Source organism: Pleurodeles waltl, chromosome 2_2 (assembly GCF_031143425.1).
Source record: "Pleurodeles waltl isolate 20211129_DDA chromosome 2_2, aPleWal1.hap1.20221129, whole genome shotgun sequence".
NCBI lineage: Eukaryota > Metazoa > Chordata > Amphibia > Caudata > Salamandridae > Pleurodeles > Pleurodeles waltl.
Genome location: NC_090439.1, coordinates 991,311,379 through 991,331,796, shown reverse-complemented (window position 1 = coordinate 991,331,796; position 20,418 = coordinate 991,311,379). Strand labels below are relative to the sequence as shown.

General features: G+C 47.5%; 1 protein-coding gene across 1 annotated transcript in view; it reads right to left on the bottom strand.

Annotated features, from left to right (window-relative positions):
• Positions 1-20,418, bottom strand: part of FER1L6 (fer-1 like family member 6) — a 682,981-nt gene that overhangs the window by 335,164 nt on the left and 327,399 nt on the right. Inside the window, exon 5 of the mRNA XM_069220715.1 lies at positions 5,920-6,051. Coding sequence (XP_069076816.1) covers positions 5,920-6,051 — 132 coding nt within the window. The remainder of the gene's footprint in view (positions 1-5,919; positions 6,052-20,418) is intronic.

The following is a 20,418-nucleotide window of genomic DNA, read 5'->3' as shown; positions in this document are numbered from 1 at the left end:
CCCTGCCACCTTCCAGAGGCTGGTCAACCAGGTCCTAACTGTGTTGGAGAACTTAAGTGCCGCCTACTTGGATGACATTGCGGCCTTCAGCTCCAGCTGGGAGGACCACTTGCACCACCTGCAGAAAGTGTTGAATGCCCTGCAGAGTGCAGGCCTCATTATTAAGGGACTGTGGTGCACTTGGGACACCAGGTAGGGAGCGGCCAGGTGGCGTCCCTACGGGCAAAAATGTACACTATTCTGGCTTGGACAACCCGCAAGACCCAGACTGAGATGAGGGCCTTCTTAGGACTCACCAGTTACGACAGCAGGTTTTTCAAGGGATATGGCACCATTGTTGCTCCCTTGACAGAGCCGACTTCCAAGAAGGTCTTGTGCACATCTATTGATTACTATGGATTAAGACTCTTTTTACTTTAAAATTGGATATCATTACTTGCGTATGTTGGATTTTTTCGTTTTGGTCTTGTTTGTTTTAGATAAATATTAGCTATTTTTCTAAACCGGTATGGAGTCCTTTTGTGGTTTTTTCACTGTGTTACTGTGTGTGTTTGTACAAATACTTTACACATTGCCTCTGAGATAAGCCTGACTGCTTGTGCCAAGCTACCAAGGGGGTGAGCAGGGGTTGTCTTACTTGTGTGACTCCCTTACCCTGAATAGAGTGAGGGTCTCTACTACGGCAGGGTGTATATCAACTGCCAACTAGAGACCCCATTTCTAACAACCCGTGTCTAGGTGCACCAGGGGGTGGGGAACTCGCTACATGGGGGGACTGAGGCAGAGGCCCAGCTGGTGCATAAAGCTACATTGGAGCACCATACTACCAAGACCATAAGGTTCGGGGCACTTTCCCTCTCGCAATGCAGAGTGAAAGCGCACCCATCATCCAACGAATTGACACTGGCCCTGATGCCAGGTTACTGGGTTAGCATACCTGGAAAGAGCCAGGTACAGACGGGGGCTAGCCTCTCCGACGCCAGGCATTCCTGATCATGGCTGGGCAGAGTGGTTCCTAAAGGAGGGCTCACATGGCCATCAAGCCCACGCTGTGCCCATTCACAACTGAGTATTTCCTAATAGGAACAAAGCCTGTGGGCTCAGACTAACCAAGGTGCACGAGCATCATGTTGACGGCTGTAGCGAAGTGTCACCTGCATTAGCAGGAGGGTGGATGTACCAGGGCATGCATGCCCGGGAAGTGCCAACATCCACGCATGTTCGCACTACTCAAGAGTGTTGCTCTACCCATATAATAATATGGAAAGCTGAGGCTTATTAAGTCTGGTTGCACTACTGGATTGCGGAGGGGCAACCTCATACCGTTTGGTATTGTTGAACTCAGGATGACAGACCAGCATCATTGATAACTGTAGTTTTGTCATCATTGCCCAAGTACTGCCACTTCAGGGAAGTGGGCATTTCTAGGTTGGGACTGGTTCTGGTGCCCTGTAAATTAGGATTCATTCAATCTGTCCCGGGGATGAGCACATCCGTGTATCCCCCAGATGACCGCTGTAAAACTCAGGCATCCAGAACATCAGATCTCTGCCATTTGGGGCCTAGTCAGATAGATGGTGGGAGCGGTTGTGAAACTTGGCCTCTAGGACTCAGAGCCTGGCACCCATAAAGATACAGATCTGCATTCCAGGACTCCATGGTAGACAGGGAGAAAATTTAGGGGAGACTTATGTGGTTCAAAGGAATACCCTTTTAACCATTCCCAACTTCAAATCATTTACTTAATATAAAAAGGGGTACTCAACGTCTGCAACTCAGAGTACCACCTATGGGTACGTGGGACCAGAGCAACTGGACTGTGTTGGTGCACTGGCAGAGGAGTCTGGGTGCCCAGGAGGATAACTGTCCAAGGAGGGGATCCGCACACACACTTCCAGAATAAGAGACTGGCCTGTGGATGATTGCCTGCTGTAATGTGGCATCCTGAGAGTGGCTCTCCAAGGGCAGGTTTGCTTGCCCCCTTTTTTGGGGCAAGGTCTGAGGGACGACAAAGACTTCTGGAGGAAGACTTACATTGTAATCGGTAACACCAGGAGAGCAGTGCCTTCTATTGCACAGACACTGTGCCAGATTCTATCTGGCAGGAGAAGTGTGTGCGTGACTTAAGGAAGAAGTTTGGAGACTAGGCACATCAGGGAAGGGTAGCAAAGTACTATGCGCACGACTGGTGTGTAGCCCTCGAAAGTGAGGACCAATCCACCCCGAGATAGCTTGTGAAGTGGACTAATCACTATTGTGGAACCCTGCTGGGGCTTCACAGAGGTCAATTGAGAAGCATTGCTCTTGTGTGAGACCTCAGCTGCATGCTCATTGTGTGCTGTGACCATTCATAGACTGGGACCCTCAGAGGTATGGGTGCAACCAGAGGAGTGTTGCATGTGGCCTAGTGCAGCACAATGGAACTTGCGTCTAGTGAGTTTGTCTGGAGTGAGAGTCCAGAATGTCGAAGGTCATAGCATACTGGATGGAGTAACTCAATCCAGAGGGGTACGGGAAACAAGGAGTTAGTTGAAACCACCTTGTGCCTCAGGGAGCCCCATGTTATTGTATCCCTGAGCAGTGTCTTCTGTTATGTGGAGACAGTGCACTGAGCACTTTCTACATTGGAACTTGTCTTGGGGGGGCAGTGGAAGTTCCTGGGTAACAGACAAGGTGTCTCCAGTCTGGAGGCACGGAGCTGGTAACTTGTTGTGTACAATCTGAACTGTCTGGAGAGGGTCGAAATAATACGCCGTAACAGTGTCTCTCCATTCCAGAAGTGCTGAACTTGGTTACTATATTGCAACATTGGATCATCTAACGTGGCTGGGAACCTCCGAGTCTGTACACTGGTCCCAGGGACCCTCCCCCTATGTTTTGTAGACCTCTGAGTCAACCTCCTACTTGGAGCCTGAACGTCTCCGCCCTGTTTGTCTGCTACCCTTTGCTCTTCCAGTCTCTCTCCTTAACCCTGGCACATGGGGAGTGTGACCTGGCGGGGAGCGGTTAGGTGCGCAGGGGAAAGTTCAATACTCTTGGGGTTGCAGTAGGATGAGGGCAAATGGAGTACTGGGTGGCAGGTGGAAGGCAGATTAGGACAAAGGGAGTCTGAAAGCAATACGGCATCCACTTGCTTATTATCAGGGCACCGCATTGGGGTGCCGGAAGCAAGTGAATGCAAGAGTGTGCCAACTGATACCCGGAACCTGTGCCTCGGCACGGGCTTGATGTGAGGGAGTGAGTTTGAGTGAGAACGAGTGAGTGCTGCATGGTGTTGCTGGGTACTCTGGTCCTGCCAGGGATGTTCTAGGATTGACATAACACTTTACTAGTGCATCTGAGGCCGTGGGTCTGGGTGGAAGAGTGTGAGTACTGTGATACACATTTTGTTTCTGCCAGCCCTAGGGCACACCCTGATTTACACATGTTACACTGATTGTGGGGGACATGAGGGTGGGTCTAGTGATGACAGCGAGTGGGCACCTTATGCGGGTCTATGGAGGGAAGGTTTTCTCCAAATGTATATACAGTGGTTGATGTTTACATGTCATCCACAAAATGCAGCACACATAGAAAGTGGAAAAAACAAGAAGAAATAAAGATATTTCTCCTTGTTGCACCTCCCCTGCGGAGGCTTAACATTTTGGTACATCCCCAGGTTCTTGCAAAGCGATTTGCAGTGCCTTGAATTACTCCATATTGATAAGGCCACTTAAAGTCATGCAGAGTGGCTTTGCGGGGCCTCATAGATATGATGTGGTGGTAATCGCCTCCGTAGCATCAAAAAAAGTGATGCAACTGTGGCACAAGGGGCTAGTAAATATGCCCCTCAGCTTCTCTATCTCTGCCCCTAATATCTTTCCAATATCCGATCTTACTTTTCTGAGTTCTGAGCCAAAATCAAGGCTCTTTCTCAGTGGACGCTGACTCGTCACATGAACTTTATCTATAAAGTCTCGCAGATTTTCTCGTCCAGAAGGACTAGCATCCTAAGTCTTTGTGGACATTTGAGTCCAGTCACTATCTGTCAGCATCTCATAATTTAGGCGCTGGCATCTGTGTCCACACAGAACTAATATCAACTATTTTGCTGCAATTGTAGAAAGGAGATCGCCTTTCCCATTGGTGAATGAAAGGAGCATATACCCTGAATTGGACATTCAGACAATATCATCTCAGGGCACCTCCCCAGGAAGTTATTTTTTTTACCTGGGGTGGACAACTCCACCTACTGTGCTTGAGTGAGTCATTTCCGCCACACTTCTCCAACAATACTCTGATTTGGTCCGATCCATCGCATGTAGACTACTGTATAGCACCCCTTGTATAGTATTTTGTACATTATTTCTCTTCCTTGGGCATGCCTGGTGAAATTATTTGTGAATTATTTGCCCTTATTAAAACGTAATTAATTTTTTTGTGTCTATTTCTAGTTCGCTCTCCCATTCAAACTTCCATTTAAAAGGGAGTTTAACAATCTAAGGGTTTCGAATTAAGTATTTTATACAGATTAGATATAAATCATTTTGTGGAAGTTAACCTTTCAAGAGTTTTTCAAACTTAGAGAGTTCCCTCCTTGTTTCATTTTTAATTTTGAGTTTGAAAACCCACTGTCTAAGCTGCATATAGCAATATATATCCTCTTCTTAGAGACCAAACTCTTGCTTTAATGTGTCAATTGTTTAATTGTGCCTTTGTCAGACATGTCTCTCAGTCTTTGGCAGCTCCATTTCTCCTGGTTCTTGAACTTCCCCTACCCAGACCTGGGGTAAAACCTGCATTTCCTAATAGGGTCTGAATGGGACTGGTTAAGAGGTGACCCCCTGGCTTCTCCCTGCATGGTCCCAGATTGAAAGTGCTGATCCTACTATTGGAGAAATTCACACGCAACCCCAAACACTGTTGCACCTTTGGAACACATGGTACTTCTCCAAGTGGTTGTGATACCAGATTCTGGTCTAATTCTTATTTTAACAGTGTATACATAGGGTATAAAGTACCCCCTTCCGTACATTATAAGAATTATTTTAAGTCACAGAGGAATTCTAGAACCAAATAGAGGAACATAGTGAAAGGCCAAATTCGTTTGCAAGCTCCTGGAACTCCAAAAGTGACTTGCAATATCCTTAAAATGTATGACCAGGGTACTTTATTACTTATAATATTGTCGTACCATCACCTTTCACACAAACCTTTATTGGATCTCTCCCCTGCATTCAATACCATCTCACGACGTCGTGCTCCCACGTATAAAAGAGTGTGGTGTTGACTGACTGGCCCTTTCATGGTTACATTCTTACTTGACTGATCATAGGCAAAAAATAATGCTAGTTCCTTATGTCTCCGCCGAAACAGCACTCAGGTCGGGGGTGCCACAGGGCTCAGCTCTTTTTAATATACATATGGCCCCTCTAATTTCACTTATCTCCTCTTTTGGGATTAAGACCCTCTCTTACGCAGATGACACCCAGTTGATACTCTCCTTAGACAGAACATCACTGGCACTGGGACCAGAGTTGAATTTTAAAAATTGTCTCACTGCTGCTATTCAGTGAATACAAGACAATCACCTAAAATGCAACACTGATAGAGCATGATGCTGGGAAAGAAAATGTTTTCAACCCAATCCAATATTGGCCAGACTCTGCTCCTTCCCCTCCAGAGACATTGTATTCAGTTCAGGCACAGCTATATATAATTGACTGAACATAGATGATTTCAGTGAAATATGCAGTAAAATATTTTCAAACAGAAAGAACTTTGCAGCTTGTGTTGCAAAAAATCAATCTTCTATTCATTTGTTGAAGTGCAAGATACGTCCAAAGATGTTGTCAATAGTAGAGCTCACCATTTTAAAAGCAGTAGCATTAGTCTGCTAAGGCCTAGGGTAAGCATATGCAAGATTACAAAAACGTGTACCTCATTATAGAAGGGTGCATTTGTTCCTTCCTTTACTGTCGTTTGCTTCTTTTCATCGCCAATCTCGATGATCACGATTGGATCAATGTTTTCTCCAATCAGCTGCCGGGCTTCGATTATTGTTATTGCAATCTGAAAATCAAAGAAGGACACACAACTGGACGTCAACAACTGTTGCGTAAGGAAACTCAGTCAACCATCAGATTCATTTTTGTGGATACAAAATCCTATACACTCCTGCAATCGTAGTTTCATGTGACAGTGCACTCCCTGTTGGAGGCAGCTTGCCTGCTGGTTATTCCTACTGACTGTTATAGCAGACACACCTGGGCCATATCATGTGAAGCGTGCACTGCAATGATATGCACACCTCTAAGAGGGTATGCCTGGTGCAGACCTGGTCATTGTGCCCTATTACAGATAGTGGCCTGCCCCAAGACACCTACAAGCATGTGCTTGCCCTAGGGGCAGTGCATTACTGAAACTCTGACCAGCTGTTTAAAGCAGTCTGTTTGCCCTTCAGAGTGCAAGCTGCAAAACATCCTGCTTTTCAAAAGGGGGGCAGAGACTCCCCTAGCCAGGTGTAGTGAGTGATTGCACCCCACTGCTGGGGATGTCTGGATGATCAAACGGATTCCCTCACCTCCCTCTAAAGGGATGTCCATGGAATTGCTCATTGACACCTCTTTGTGGCTCATAGTCATTGCACTCCTCCTCTAATACCTCATTTGCCCTACTGGCCACAAATAAAATATATGTTCCTTCACTCGCATGTGGCCACTTCCTACGCAATTGAGAGAGTACGCCCTGGAGATTGCGACAGAGCTGCAAATGTGCCAGTGTGAGCTGTAATAAAGAAGGGGATGGGCAAGTGCATGCACTCTAAAAGGGTGTTGAAGTGGGTGCACACGCCCGTTGCAATCCCAGGGCACTTTGTGTAATAGAGCCCATTGTCTTTGCTTATATTTTACCTTTTCATGTGTTGTTTGCTTGCTGCTTGCATCCATTCATGTTTAAACCAAAACCTTGAATTACATACATTTGTTTCAGTTATTTTTTCTTTTTATTAGTGACACTTCTCCTGGTAATAAAACATGATTTGTCCCTGAGCAACTGATCCATGATTATATACAGGGAGATGTCTTTTGAGCTTTATCAACACCTGAATCAATGTTCTTCATCTATTTCAGTCAGAATATTATACAAGCATTAGATTGTTTTTTTAGACTCTTCCACTAAATATTATGGAAAGGATATTTGTTCAGGAAGCATGTGGGAGCTTTCTTGTACACCGGCTGGCTTCTTCCCTCATACAGAACACAGAGCCAGATGTACTAAAGTTTTTTGAGATTATAAACCCAGTGACATGCACTGGGTTTGTGACAGCAAATTTCATTTTTTTAATGTACAAAACCAATTTTAGGAGTCTGAAAAGTTGCTCTGACTCCTAAAATGGGTTTTGAGAACCATATTGGGTGCTCTTTCAAAATTGTGATTCGGTATGGTATGTGTCAGTGACTTGTCACATGAATTATAGTTGCAAACCGTTGACCTATTTACTGACTTCTCAAAGGAGGTGGTAACTGATTTGCAAATAAAAAGGGCCCCCAGGAAATCCTTCCTCATTTGGAAATCGTGTTGACAGCCTCAGAGGGACTCCAGGACCACTGCAAAATCTCCAAGATGTTTTCCAAAATGAGAAACCTTTATTTTTTAAATCAGCAGTGGTTCCTTTAATGAATTAGGACTGGAATAAAAAAATAAAAGTTTCCCACACTGGGACGGTGATCTGCTTTTTCTTGCAGATCACAGCCCTGTTTTTGAAGCCATTCACAAGGGGTTGCCTAAAAGTGACCACTTGCAAATAGACTGTGAATAAAGTTGTCCCACAGTGTGTTGTTTTACAGTGAAATCCGTGTGAGGGCTTGGTACTTAATCCAAGACATTGTGTTGGTGATATATTGTCAAATAAGACACACAAAGCAAATGGGAGGAAACCCCAGGGCATGCCCTCCAACAGAACTGAACTAACAAAGATGACCACCCAGTCGTGGTATGCTTAATCATCAAGCCCTTCCTCGCAGTGGTGTGCCAGGACACTAGTGTGAGCGTCAACCCTGGCTAGACAAGGGAGCTCTTGAGGAAGGTATATGAGGTCTGCACTTAATGGCTCAGTGTAGGCGAGTATTGAGTAATAGAGAGGGAAGGCTACTGGTGCACCAGGTTTTCCTTTACTCAAGCAGTCCCCAATGGGTAGGATTACAAAATGTCTGGCGGCCTGTCAGCCTGCTAGGTCAAAGGAGGCTTTTTATTCACTATCCCGGAGGAAGGTTTGCTAGCCATAGTAAAAACTCCTCACCCTACTGGTGGGAATCTCATTGCCTTCAGAGCATTTGTATTTGTATGGATACAGTTAATATGCTGAAGGCTGCTAAGCATGGCAAGTGGGCACAATGTGTTTTGTGGCACCGCTTGAGATACTTTTTTGTTTTTCTGAAACAAACTCTCAATATAGGAGTTTATTTTAGAAAAAATGGCCCTGGCAGGCATGGAGATTTTTTACCTATATATTAGGCAATGCCAGCTCCGGGCAAAGAAATCCACCGACCAATCCTGCCATAAAAAGACAAAGTTATTGTAATTGTGACCTAGCTGTACTGTGATAGATGGGCAACCTGGTCAAGGATTTCCACTGTCGAAGACAGCTGATAAAAGCAATAAAAAAAGAGGACAACAATTGAAAGAAACACTGGTTCCATAAAAAAGCTGGTATCTGATATTGAAAGCACGTCTTGAATACAGAGATACCTGCAAGAGACTGAATTAAGGAGGAAATGTTTTTCAAAAGACATTTTCTGCTCAAAACAATCCACAAGGAGCAAATATGACATGACATATTACAGGAGTGAAACCTCCCTAAAATTGTATAACATGAAATTCACAAACTTTGCTAGATTTCGCAGCCTTAAACAAAACTTCACCCAGGTCTACAAGCAGGGTGGGAATGTAAAGAACTATTACAGAATACACATATTGATCAAAGATTCATGATGATTATTCAGTAATACAGTGGTGCAATTATAGACTACAAACATGAAGACTCAAAATACAGAATTGCCAAGTTACTATTATATTTTGTTTGAAAAAGGTGAGGCTTATGTGAAAGATATAGGGCCGCATCTTGAAGAGCTACTAAACCTTTTTTCTGCTTTTGTTAATTTTTTAATCCATGAAAATATTTTTACTGTTTGAGAAACACATTCTCCTGTGCACATTTCCATTCGTAAGTCTTGAAACAAAACTACCAAACATTTTTTGAGTCAATTCACAAGTGTGTTTAGGGTGGAAATGGCCATTAAAAATGTTTGTACATGTCTACAAAATACTATGAGAGATCAATACATTTTCAAGGATGCCCATACCTTCCCTGAAGCTCCCCTTTCCCAACTCTAACATCAAGGGCCTGATTACAACTTTGGAGGAGGTGTTAATCCGTCCCAAAAGTGACGGTAAAGTGACGGATATACCACCAGCCGTATTACGAGTCCATTATATCCTATGGAACTCGTAATACGGCTGGTGGTATATCCGTCACATTTGGGACAGATTAACACCTCCTCCAAAGTTGTAATCAGGCCCCAAATCTCCAAAATTCTTGTCAGAAATTAGGTTGTTGGTTGAGGTAGGGTTGTAAGCCCTTCTCATGCAACTGCCTCAATCCTTGACAGGGTCTACAAAAAGTCACTCAATTAACCTGTGCTTAACCCTCCAGTAGATTACATTGGAAATGCCCTAACATATGTCTATGTGGTATCCTCTGATCTATGAGAAATAGTGTGGGCATGTTTATTATGTTTGAATGGTAGTGAGAATTCCTGATTATCGGTGTAGGTAGATTTGTTATTACCATGGTAGAAATGCCACTTTTAGAAAGTGGACATTTGTCTGTGCTTAAAACTCTAATGCATTTGCAGCCTGATTCCAATCCACATCTGGGGCAGACAGACAGCTCCACTTAGTGCATACTTTCCAGACAGCCATCACGCAGGAGGGGCTGGGTGTGACAGAAGAGGGATCTACATACTGGTAGTCTTCCTGGGCTGAGGAGAGGGAGGGTCGTTCACACCTTTTATGTTAATAAGCTGTGTCCTGCTCTCACATAAAGAACTGATTACTTCCTACTGATGTCTAGAGGTGGCTGGGTTGAAATGGTGTTGTGCTTGACTTGAAAGGACACCTTTGAAGTTACCTCCTGAACAAAGGCATTGTTGAGTACACGTAGAGGGCTTTTGCCCTTTAATGGCAGAGTACTTTTTGAAACTGGGACCAAACCTCTGCAGAGGTACTGCTGGACTACACAAAGGACTCATTTGGACTGCTCTTCTCTTGTTGACCTCCCACCTGCTGCTCCTGCTGGGTGGCTTAAAGGACACATTAGGATTGATTTTCTGTTTGTTGCCTGCTGCCCCCCCTGACTCGGCTTGGACTAGACCCTGTGGAACTACCAGGATAGATTGCCCCCAAAGACTGCTGGTCTGACTGTGCTGGTCTACCTGCATTCTGCACTTCTTATGCCTCCAATCTCAAGTGTTCTTCCAGGACTTAGATGCCTGCTGCCCTGTGACATTCACAACCTAGTGAGCGCCTCATCTTTTCCTCAGCACGTGAGGAGTGTTTGTCAACTTTAAGCTACCAGGATCACAAGAGCAGCCTCACTCACTACCAGCACCATATCAACCACTGCCAAGTGTGCCCTCCCCTTTCAGCTGGCGGGATATTTTTTCTGAGCCGGGCACCCCCGGCCAGACTTGCTATCAGGAGCTTGCGCTATGTGCCCCAGCTCCGCCTGTGCTCAGACAAGAGCAGGCCACACTCCATTAGCCCAGGCACAGAGTAGGAGGCCTTGGGGGGGGGGCTCACCTTGTTCGCAGTGGCTGGACTCATCCTGCAGGGAGAATATATCCCCGGGTCGAAAATCATGCTCTCATTGCCTGGTATCCTTGACAGTGCATATGTCCCCTGCCTCCAGGAACCATCGCACTCTGGGCTTCCTGCTCCTAGTCCTTAAACCTGTGAGGAGAGGTCCTCCCACTACCACTGGAGGTGCCTGCCCCTTCCCCTGCATTTCCTCAACATAGGCTGCACCTAGGGGTCACTTCCTATCGGAATAGTAGCCCGCCATGACAACACCCTCAATGGGACGAGAGGGGTTGCCTTCGTAAAGGCTTGCACAGAAGTACCGTAATCCCTATAAAAGGTGCACAGCGCTGTCTGCTCCCTAATGGGTACATTTATACATGACGCCGCAACTTCAAATAGCCCACTTGTCCTGAAGGACACACCACCCCTTGTTTTAGTGGCCCCAGGATCCCTGCCATCATTTGGCCCGGTTCTGGTGATGGCCTCTTATTCCATTGGCACTGCAGTAACCCCAACAGCACCGGTTATTGCGTGCTCAACTTTGTTCAGTTGTTATGGCCGGACCATTGCCCTGAAGTGCCACAAACGAAAATTACCGAATTGTTCCTGGTAGGAACACAGGTGTCCTGGCACCCCGTAAATGTTTATGGTGATTTGTGTGATGCATCCCATTCTCCAGTGTGATGGTCTATGTTCCTATGACTTCCATAGCTTGTTGCATTGCCTGGCCTTAGTAGTTTCTGATCTGGGGTGCAGTTTGTGTAGATTCTTGCACTATAAGGATCCAGGGTCCTTTTATGGTATTTACTCCATACTATCAGTGCCTAAGATTCACACAGTTTCTGATCTGGGGTGCAGTTTGTGTAGATTCTTGCACTATAAGGATCCAGGGTCCTTTTATGGTATTTACTCCATACTATCAGTGCCTAAGATTCACACAGTTTGGTCATATGATCTTGCCCCTCAGGTGCAAGGTACTGCCTAATGTACAACATCTCCATTCTTGCATCATCAGTATGATGAATAGTATGCTACTCCATGCACAATATTTATGTTCTATTATGTCTAGGGTTGAGTGAAATATATAGGCAATATCAGAAACATATTTTTATATATAATCCTGTGTGGAGTCTCTTTTGTGGTGTATCTATTGTGTAACAGGTGGGAGTGTGTTGCGCAAACTCTTTACACATGACCTCTGGGGATAAGCCTGACTGCTCTGGGGGTGAGCACAGGTTATCTTTGGTGTGTGACTTACTCACTCTGACTAGACAGGTGGGTTCTGTCTGGCTGAGGTGCCTACACTAGCCAACCATAAACCTTGTTTCTAACACATGGCGATTGCCGTAGTGTGAATATTCTGTTGGGCATCGTGGACTGACTTTGCTGGAGGTTGGAGTTGGTGGTCACTGCGGGCCATCAATGGTGTAGCGCTGCTCTAGCAGAGAGCAGCAGGGCTCAGGCAGGTCCAGTTGCAGGTCCGGGCTGCTTCAATGCACCAAGTCAGCTGGGCAGTTGCAGAGAGGCCTTTGGAGCTTGTTGTGTCCCTATAGCTCAGAACAAGAAGCTAGCTTACTATCCTTGGAGTCACTCAGGTAACCTGGGATGAAGGGTGCAGTCCCAGTCTCCCTTCTCACACAGCAGGGTAGGCCTCAAGCAGCAGGGCAGTCCTTCTTCTATAGAATCCACAGTTCCAGGAGTGTACTGAAGAGAGGTCCCTTTTTATATACCTGGAGCCTACTTTGAAGTGGAAGAAACTTCTGGTGTCTTCCCCCTACAGATGTTCCTGGAACATCCTGCTACCTTACCCTGGTCCCATACTGTCTGCAGGCACAATAGGCTTAAGCCCTTTGTGTGGGAGCTGAGGCTGTGTCTGTGAAGTGCAAGTGTGACAGGTAACAGCTCTGCCCCTCTCAGCAAGTCAGGATGGCTTATCCTGCCAGTACCCAGGCCCTCTATTTTGTGGCTGTCTGGAAAGAATACACAAAGGCCAACAGCCAACTACACCTAGTCATGTGACCCAGGAAACAGGCTGCAGGCACTAAATAGTTAGGACAGAAAATGCCAACTATCTAAAAGTGTCATTTTCAGAATTGTGACTTAAAATCCAACTTTACCATTAAAGAGGGTTTTAAACTATAATTCTTCAATCAGTAAACATGATTTTTCTACCTGCTCCTAAAAAGAAAGGTACAGCTTATTAAATGTAATAAGATAACCCAATGTTATCCTATTTTGAAAGGTAGGCCTCACAGAAGTGAAAAATGAATTTGTGACATGTAAAACTTAAAAATACATGTCCAACTTTTTAAATACAATGCACCCTGGCCTAAGGGCTGTTTTGGGCCTAGGCTAGGGGTGACATATGCATTGAAAAGAGAGTTTTAGGTGTGGCAAAAAGTTGATTTTGCCAAGTTGAATTACCATTTACAGGAGAGACCACAAGAACCTTAGCTCTGGGTAGCAGCGGCAAAGTGCTAAGCGTCCCAAAGCCAACAAAAATGGGTTCAAAAAATACGAGGGTAGAAGGTAAATATTTTGGGGGTGACCCTCAAGAGAGTGGTAGGTACAACAGATGCTAATTCTGTTAAACAGGATTCAGTGAAGTTCACTCTGGGTGCTTTTTCTGCGCTTAAATTGCACCTAGGTATGAAATCCAATTCATGAACTGGGCCCTTTGTGCGTGCAGATGAAGCTGGGACCAAGGCAGGTTTCAGTGTTACAGGTACAAAGTATCACATCCACAAAAGCCAAGACATGCGGCCCATAAAAGTGCCATAATATGAACCACAGAAACAGAATCTATGCTACGCACATCAGGAGTCACCAGAGTTTTCGCTGGCAACAAAGCAGAGCCTCAGCTTACCTTCCGTAGACCAATGAATGAGGGTGAATTCTGCCATTTCTTGTAATAATCAGCCCAACTGGCAGATGTAGTGATGTGTTAAATGAAAAAGATGGTGATTGGCAGGTGGTTGAAAACGCTGCCGTTCTGTATGCCACCCAGTGCCATCAAAATGTGAGATTGTTACCCTGTTAAGTGCGAGAAGCCAATTTGCACAGCACCGCCGATCGAAAGAAGATTTGATCTTCAGAAATACTGGTTGCACGGGATGTATCTCTGAGGAAGAATACTGAACTATTTAAGATAAGTAAGTCTGAGGTGGCAGCAGACGAGCAGATCATATAATGAAGGCCATGTTTGAGTGACTTTGCAACTAATTACAATTGATTTTGCTGGCGCTGCAAGAAAGGCGCAGAGTGGCAGCCGTTTAATGGTGCAAAATTAGGAACGATCCCTTGGAAGCAGTTCTCAACAGACATTACTGATCTCGTTCCAGCTCAAATAAGAGAAAAATCAATTGAACGCGTTGTGATATCTTCATCCGAGCAGTGGCATGACTTGGTGCAGCCCTGCAGACGGCTGCTATTGGCAGAAAGTAAAGCAAGGTGAATAATACATCTGCAGTAGAGTGCCCTGGTGCCTGGTCATGGAATCCTACTTTATTCACAACTGGGAATGTTGCTTCCTTTCTCCATCAGATATGCAAAATATATATTTTTTCTGTAACAACTTTTCGCCATTTACAAAGCTTTAAGGCACTATGGCCCTCATTCTGACCTTGGCGGGCGGCGGAGGCCGCCCGCCAAAGTCCCGCCGTCAGGTTACCGTTCCGCGGTCGAAAGACCGCGGCGGTAATTCTGACTTTCCCGCTGGGCTGGCGGGCGGTCGCCTTCAGACCGCCAGCCAGCCCAGCGGGAAAGAGGCTTCCACGATGAAGCCGGCTCGGAATCGAGCCGGCGGAGTGGAAGCTGTGCGACGGGTGCAGTTGCACCCGTCGCGTATTTCACTGTCTGCGCAGCAGACAGTGAAATACATGTAGGGGCCCTCTTACGGGGGCCCCTGCAATGCCCATGCCAGTGGCATGGGCACTGCAGGGGCCCCCAGGGGCCCCGCGACCCCCCCTACCGCCATCCAGATCCCGGCGGTCGGACCGCCGGGATCTGGATGGCGGTAGGGGGGGTCGGAATCCCCGCGGCGGTGCAGCAAGCTGCGCCGCCGTGGAGGATTCAATGGGGCGGCGGTACACTGGCGGGAGCCCGCCAGTGGTGCCGGTCCGACCGCGGTTTTACCGCCGCGGTCGGAATCCCCATTGGAGCACCGCCGGCCTGTCGGCGGTGCTCCCGCGGTCCTCCGCCCTGGCGGTCTTTGACCGCCAGGGTCAGAATGAGGGCCTATGTAAGCTAAATATCAAAATCGCTATGTTAAATATTTAAGAACATTGATTGGGATTGAGTGTCTTGCACAGTCCTTTGGAGCTCATCAACAAAAATGCAGTCCCGACTTTGTGTGATAAGTATTTCTGGGTGAATCAGCACTTAAGGTGGAATGTAGTGTCCGACTGCAATCTCTGATATGAACGAGCACCCTAACCTGATAATCTTTTGCTGCAGCCCTCTGATTTCCAAACAACGGGTGTAGAAATAGGACAGGATCATGTTAGACCTGTCGGGCCACTTTAGGCTCAGCTAAGTAGTCTGGACAGAGACAGTCAATGTCTAAATGTTCTATGTCAGGATGGTCCTTCCATACCAGCGGCAGCCATGCTTAAGAACAGTGCATGTGCTGATAGGGGGCACTATTGGTGCTTGAGCTAGAATTCGCAAATGTGATATAGTTCTTGCATTAAATATGGTTAATACCACGGGTAGGCTTCCAGCATTCAACTTAGTTCTGTTCTCACAACACAGTTGTAACTCAGCAATGGCTGTTCATGTGCGTTTGTTTACGCTACAGAAAAGACACACATTGGTAAAACCAAAACACCTGCCTTTGGTAACCAGCCTTTCGGTTTTGTCAATGATTTTTCTGTAATGTTTTTTATAAACCCTTTATTTTTCAGAAGCTGCCAGTCGCTCACCAGCGCAAAAAATCAAACATTGGCTAAAAGAAAAAATTTGTTTCAAAGCACCTTTGCCATAGTAGTCCCTGGTACTGTGAAAGATCAGAATGACTTCACTCATGGACAAAGTCTTTTGCCATTTTTGCAGCACAGTCTTTACGCATAGGATTAACCACCCACACCGAGCTGGCAAATGACAAAAGCATTTCACCACTCCAGATTCAGAATTACAAATTCAGATTGGTAACAACCATCCAATCCAGCCTGGAAAGAATAAAAAAAAAAGTCCCTGGCATGTTTGTATTGCTCTCATTTGAGCTAGTTAGAGAGATATAGATTTTTCCAGACACAAGAGGGTATCCAGTATAAGTCAGAGCAAGACTTTGTCACTTTTCTAGCTTGGCGTGGATGGCTCTGTGCTAATCCTGTTTAAAAACTCTGCTAGAAAAACAGACATCTGAGTTCCATATGAAGAAGTTCTCTCCACTTAAGACTTGGGAAGTAGTCAGGCAGGGTTTCCTACTTCCTTTTTTTGTGTGGGTGTGTATGTATGTATGTATATATATATATAAATATACGTCTGCGCCCGTCCGCGCCTGGCCCGCGCCCAGCGCCACGACCCCTGGTCCCCAGCCCTCCCCTACCCCGCTGACCCGCTACGACCCCACCACCCTCCACGCCCTCAACCCCGGGCGCTCCAACACCTGCTTCCAAGCCCACCCCAAGCGCACCCATGGACCCTTCGCCTGTAACTCCTGCAAACGCATCTTCCACCACGCAACTACCACGACCACCAGCCCACGCGCCATCAACCACCTCAAGTGCATCCTGGTCAACGCTCGCTCTGTCCACAAGCATGCCGTTGAACTCTGGGAGCTCCTGGACTCCACAGCTCCGGACATCGCCTTCATCACGGAAACCTGGATGAACGCCTCATCAGCTCCAGACATCGCCACTGCCATCCCCGAAGGCTACAAGATCTCCAGAAAAGACCGCACCAACCAAGTAGGAGGAGGTATCGCCATCGTCTTCAAAGACTCCATCAGCGTCACCACCTCCACCGAAGACACCCCTCTCGCCGCTGAACATCTGCATTTTCAAATTCGCACCGACCCCAGGACCACCCTCAGAGGATCCCTCGTCTACCGTCCCCCCGGACCGCGCGCCCGTTTCAGCGACGCCATCGCCAACTTCATCTCCCCACACGCCCTCGCCTCGCTGGACTACATCCTCCTAGGTGACCTCAACTTCCATCTGGAACAGAACAACGACCCCAACACCACCGCCCTGCTCGACAACCTCGGCCTCAAGCAACTGGTGAACACCACCACCCACATCGCCGGACACACGCTCGACCCTATCTTCTCCGCCAACAAACACATCTTCTTCAGCCACACCTCCGTTCTACCCTGGACCGACCACAGCTGTGTCCACTTCACATTCCGACGCGAGACCCGCCACCTCCGCACTCAACCCATCCTTCGTCGACAGTGGAACAAGATCCCCAAAGAGCAACTCTTCTCCGCACTCGCCGCCAACCAACCCACCCTCACCACCGACCCCAACGACGCAGCCCTCAGCCTCACAAACTGGATCTCCAACTGCGCAGACAACCTTGCTCCCCTCAAACGCACGCATCGACAGACAAACACCAAAAAACCTCTCTGGTTCCCTGACACCCTCATAGAATCAAAGAAAACTTGTCGCACCCTCGAGAAGGCCTGGCACAAGGACCACACCGCTGACAACATGACCGCCCTCAAGAACGCTACCTGCGAACACCACCACCTGATCCGTGCTGCCAAAAGGAACTTTTTCACCGACAGACTGGACAAAAATAGCCACAACAGCAGAGAACTTTTCAGCATCGTCAAGGAGTTCTCCAACCCCAACGCCAACGCCGTCACGCCCTCACAGGATTTGTGCGAATCCCTCGCCACCTTCTTCCATCGCAAGATCAGCGACCTCCACGACAGCTTCGGACACCAGACCCAACCTAACATCACCGAACCCGCACCCCCGGCCTTCACCCTCAACAACTGGACCCACATCAACACTGAAGAAACCAAATCCATCATGAACTCTATCCACTCCGGCGCCCCTTCGGACCCCTGCCCTCACTTCATCTTTAATAAAGCCGACGACATCATCGCCCCGCACCTCCAGGCCGTCATCAACTCTTCTTTTTCTTCTGCTACCTTCCCCGAATGCTGGAAACACGCCGAAGTCAACGCCCTCCTAAAGAAACCTACGGCTGACCCGAGCGACCTGAAAAACTTCCGCCCCATCTCTCTCCTGCCTTTCCCAGCCAAGGTAATAGAGAAGACCGTCAACAAACAGCTGACCACCTTCCTGGAAAACAACAACCTGCTCAACCCTTCACAAACCGGATTCCGAACCAACCACAGCACGGAAACCGCCCTCATCTCAGTCACAGACGACATCAGAACCTCTGATGGACAACGGTGAAACAGTCGCCCTCATCCTCCTCGACCTCTCGGCTGCCTTCGACACCGTCTGTCACCGCACCCTAATCACCCGCCTCCGCTCCACCGGGATCCAAGGCCAGGCCCTGGACTGGATCGCCTCCTTCCTCTCAAACTGTTCCCAAAGAGTTTACTTCCCACCGTTTCGCTCAGACTCCACCGAGATCATCTGCGGCGTACCTCAAGGCTCATCGCTCAGCCCGACACTCTTCAATGTCTACATGAGCCCCCTCGCCAACATCGTACTCAAGCACGACATCATCATCACCTCCTACGCCGACGACACCCAACTTATACTCTCCCTCACCAAGGACCCCGCCAGCGCCAAGACCAACCTACAAGAGGGGATGAAGGACGTCGCAGATTGGATGAGGCTCAGCCGCCTAAAGCTGAACTCTGACAAAACGGAAGTCCTCATCCTCGGCAACACCCCGTCTGCCTGGGACGACTCCTGGTGGCCCACGGCCCTCGGTACCTCACCGACCCCCACAGACCACACCCGCAACCTCGTCTTCATCTTGGACCCCCTTCTCACCATGACCAAGCAAGTCAACGCCGTGTCCTCCGCCTGCTTCCTCACGCTCCGCAAGATCTTCCGCTGGATCCCCGCCGACACTAGAAAAACCGTGACCCACGCCCTCGTCACGAGCCGCCTGGACTACGGCAACACCCTCTATGCTGGGACCACCGCCAAACTCCAAAATCGCCTGCAACGCATTCAAAACACCTCGGCCCGCCTCATCCTCGACGTACCCCGCAACAGCCACATCTCCGCACACCTGAGACACCTGCATTGGCTCACAGTCAGCAAAAGGATCACCTTTCGACTTCTCACCCACGCACACAAAGCCCTCCACAACAAGGGACCGGAATACCTCAACCGACGCCTCAGCTTCTACGTCCCCACCCGCCTCCTCCGTTCCTCTGGCCTCGCGCTCGCTGCCGTCCCTCGCATCCGCCGCTCCACGGCGGGTGGGAGGTCTTTCTCCTTCCTGGCAGCCAAGACCTGGAACTCCCTCCCCACCAGCCTCAGGACCACCCAGGACCACTCCGCATTCTGGAGACTCCTAAAAACCTGGCTTTTCGAGCAGCAGTAATCTATCCTGTATGTGATGTTGCCCTGCAAAGTTGTTCCAATCTTGCCCTGAATGGTGTATTGTGGTAAACACGAAGCGTTGAAGGCCAAGTAAGGAGCAACTTTTATTTTAAGTAAAAGCGTAAGGAACAGGTCCGTTCAGGGAATACACCAGGCTCAACTGACTTCAGGAGACTGCACGTAATAGAACGTAATAGAATCTCCCTAGTTCAGCAAAGTGAGCATTCCAGTACAGTACACACTACACATCCCCCTCTTATCCAACAACAAGAAAATAAGTGCGAAGAAAAAAAACAAGGAAAATAAAATAAAAAAAATAAAAATAATTAACCATGAAAATCAGAGGCGTCAGCTAAGTATCCTAACACGTAATCCTTCAACCAACCAGGAGGCTAAACATGAAAATTAGAGACGTCAGCTAAGTATCCTAACACGTAATCCTTCAACCAACCAGGAGGCATCGCTTTCCTTTTCCTTTCTACAGAGTCACACTGAAGTGCACACTCAGACACATTCCCATTCTCTGACTCAGCCATCGAGTCACTCCCTGACTCAGCCATCGAGTCACTCACACCCACCTCCTCACTCAAGACACTATCACGAAGAATTTGTGGAGACACGTAACCTCATCTTCCAACCATTCAGCCCGTACAGGCCTTCCCTTCTCACCACTCTTACTGTTAATGTGGACTCCATTCCACCCCGGTCCCTGTATATTCCTAAGTAAAACAATGCGCTTAAGATTCCACACCTTACCATCACTCAGTTTTACGGCATTGTGCAAAACTTCCATAACACGTTCAGGCTCAAAGTACTGGCTTTCACCCTTCTTGACTTTATAAGGTTTCTTTACTCTAACCCAATCACCAACATTGATTTCAACAAGCTTGACATGATGGAGCTTGTCATAATAAGACTTTGATTTCCCAAGAGATCTATCCAAACAGTCCCTTACACTCTCCACGGACCAATGTTGGATGCCTGTCTCAACCAACCAAGCAGGGTTATGTTTGCCTCTGGGACTTCTTCCCCTCATAATAACAAATGGACTGAGTCCAGTAGTCACGTTCTCAGTAATCCTATACGCCCACAC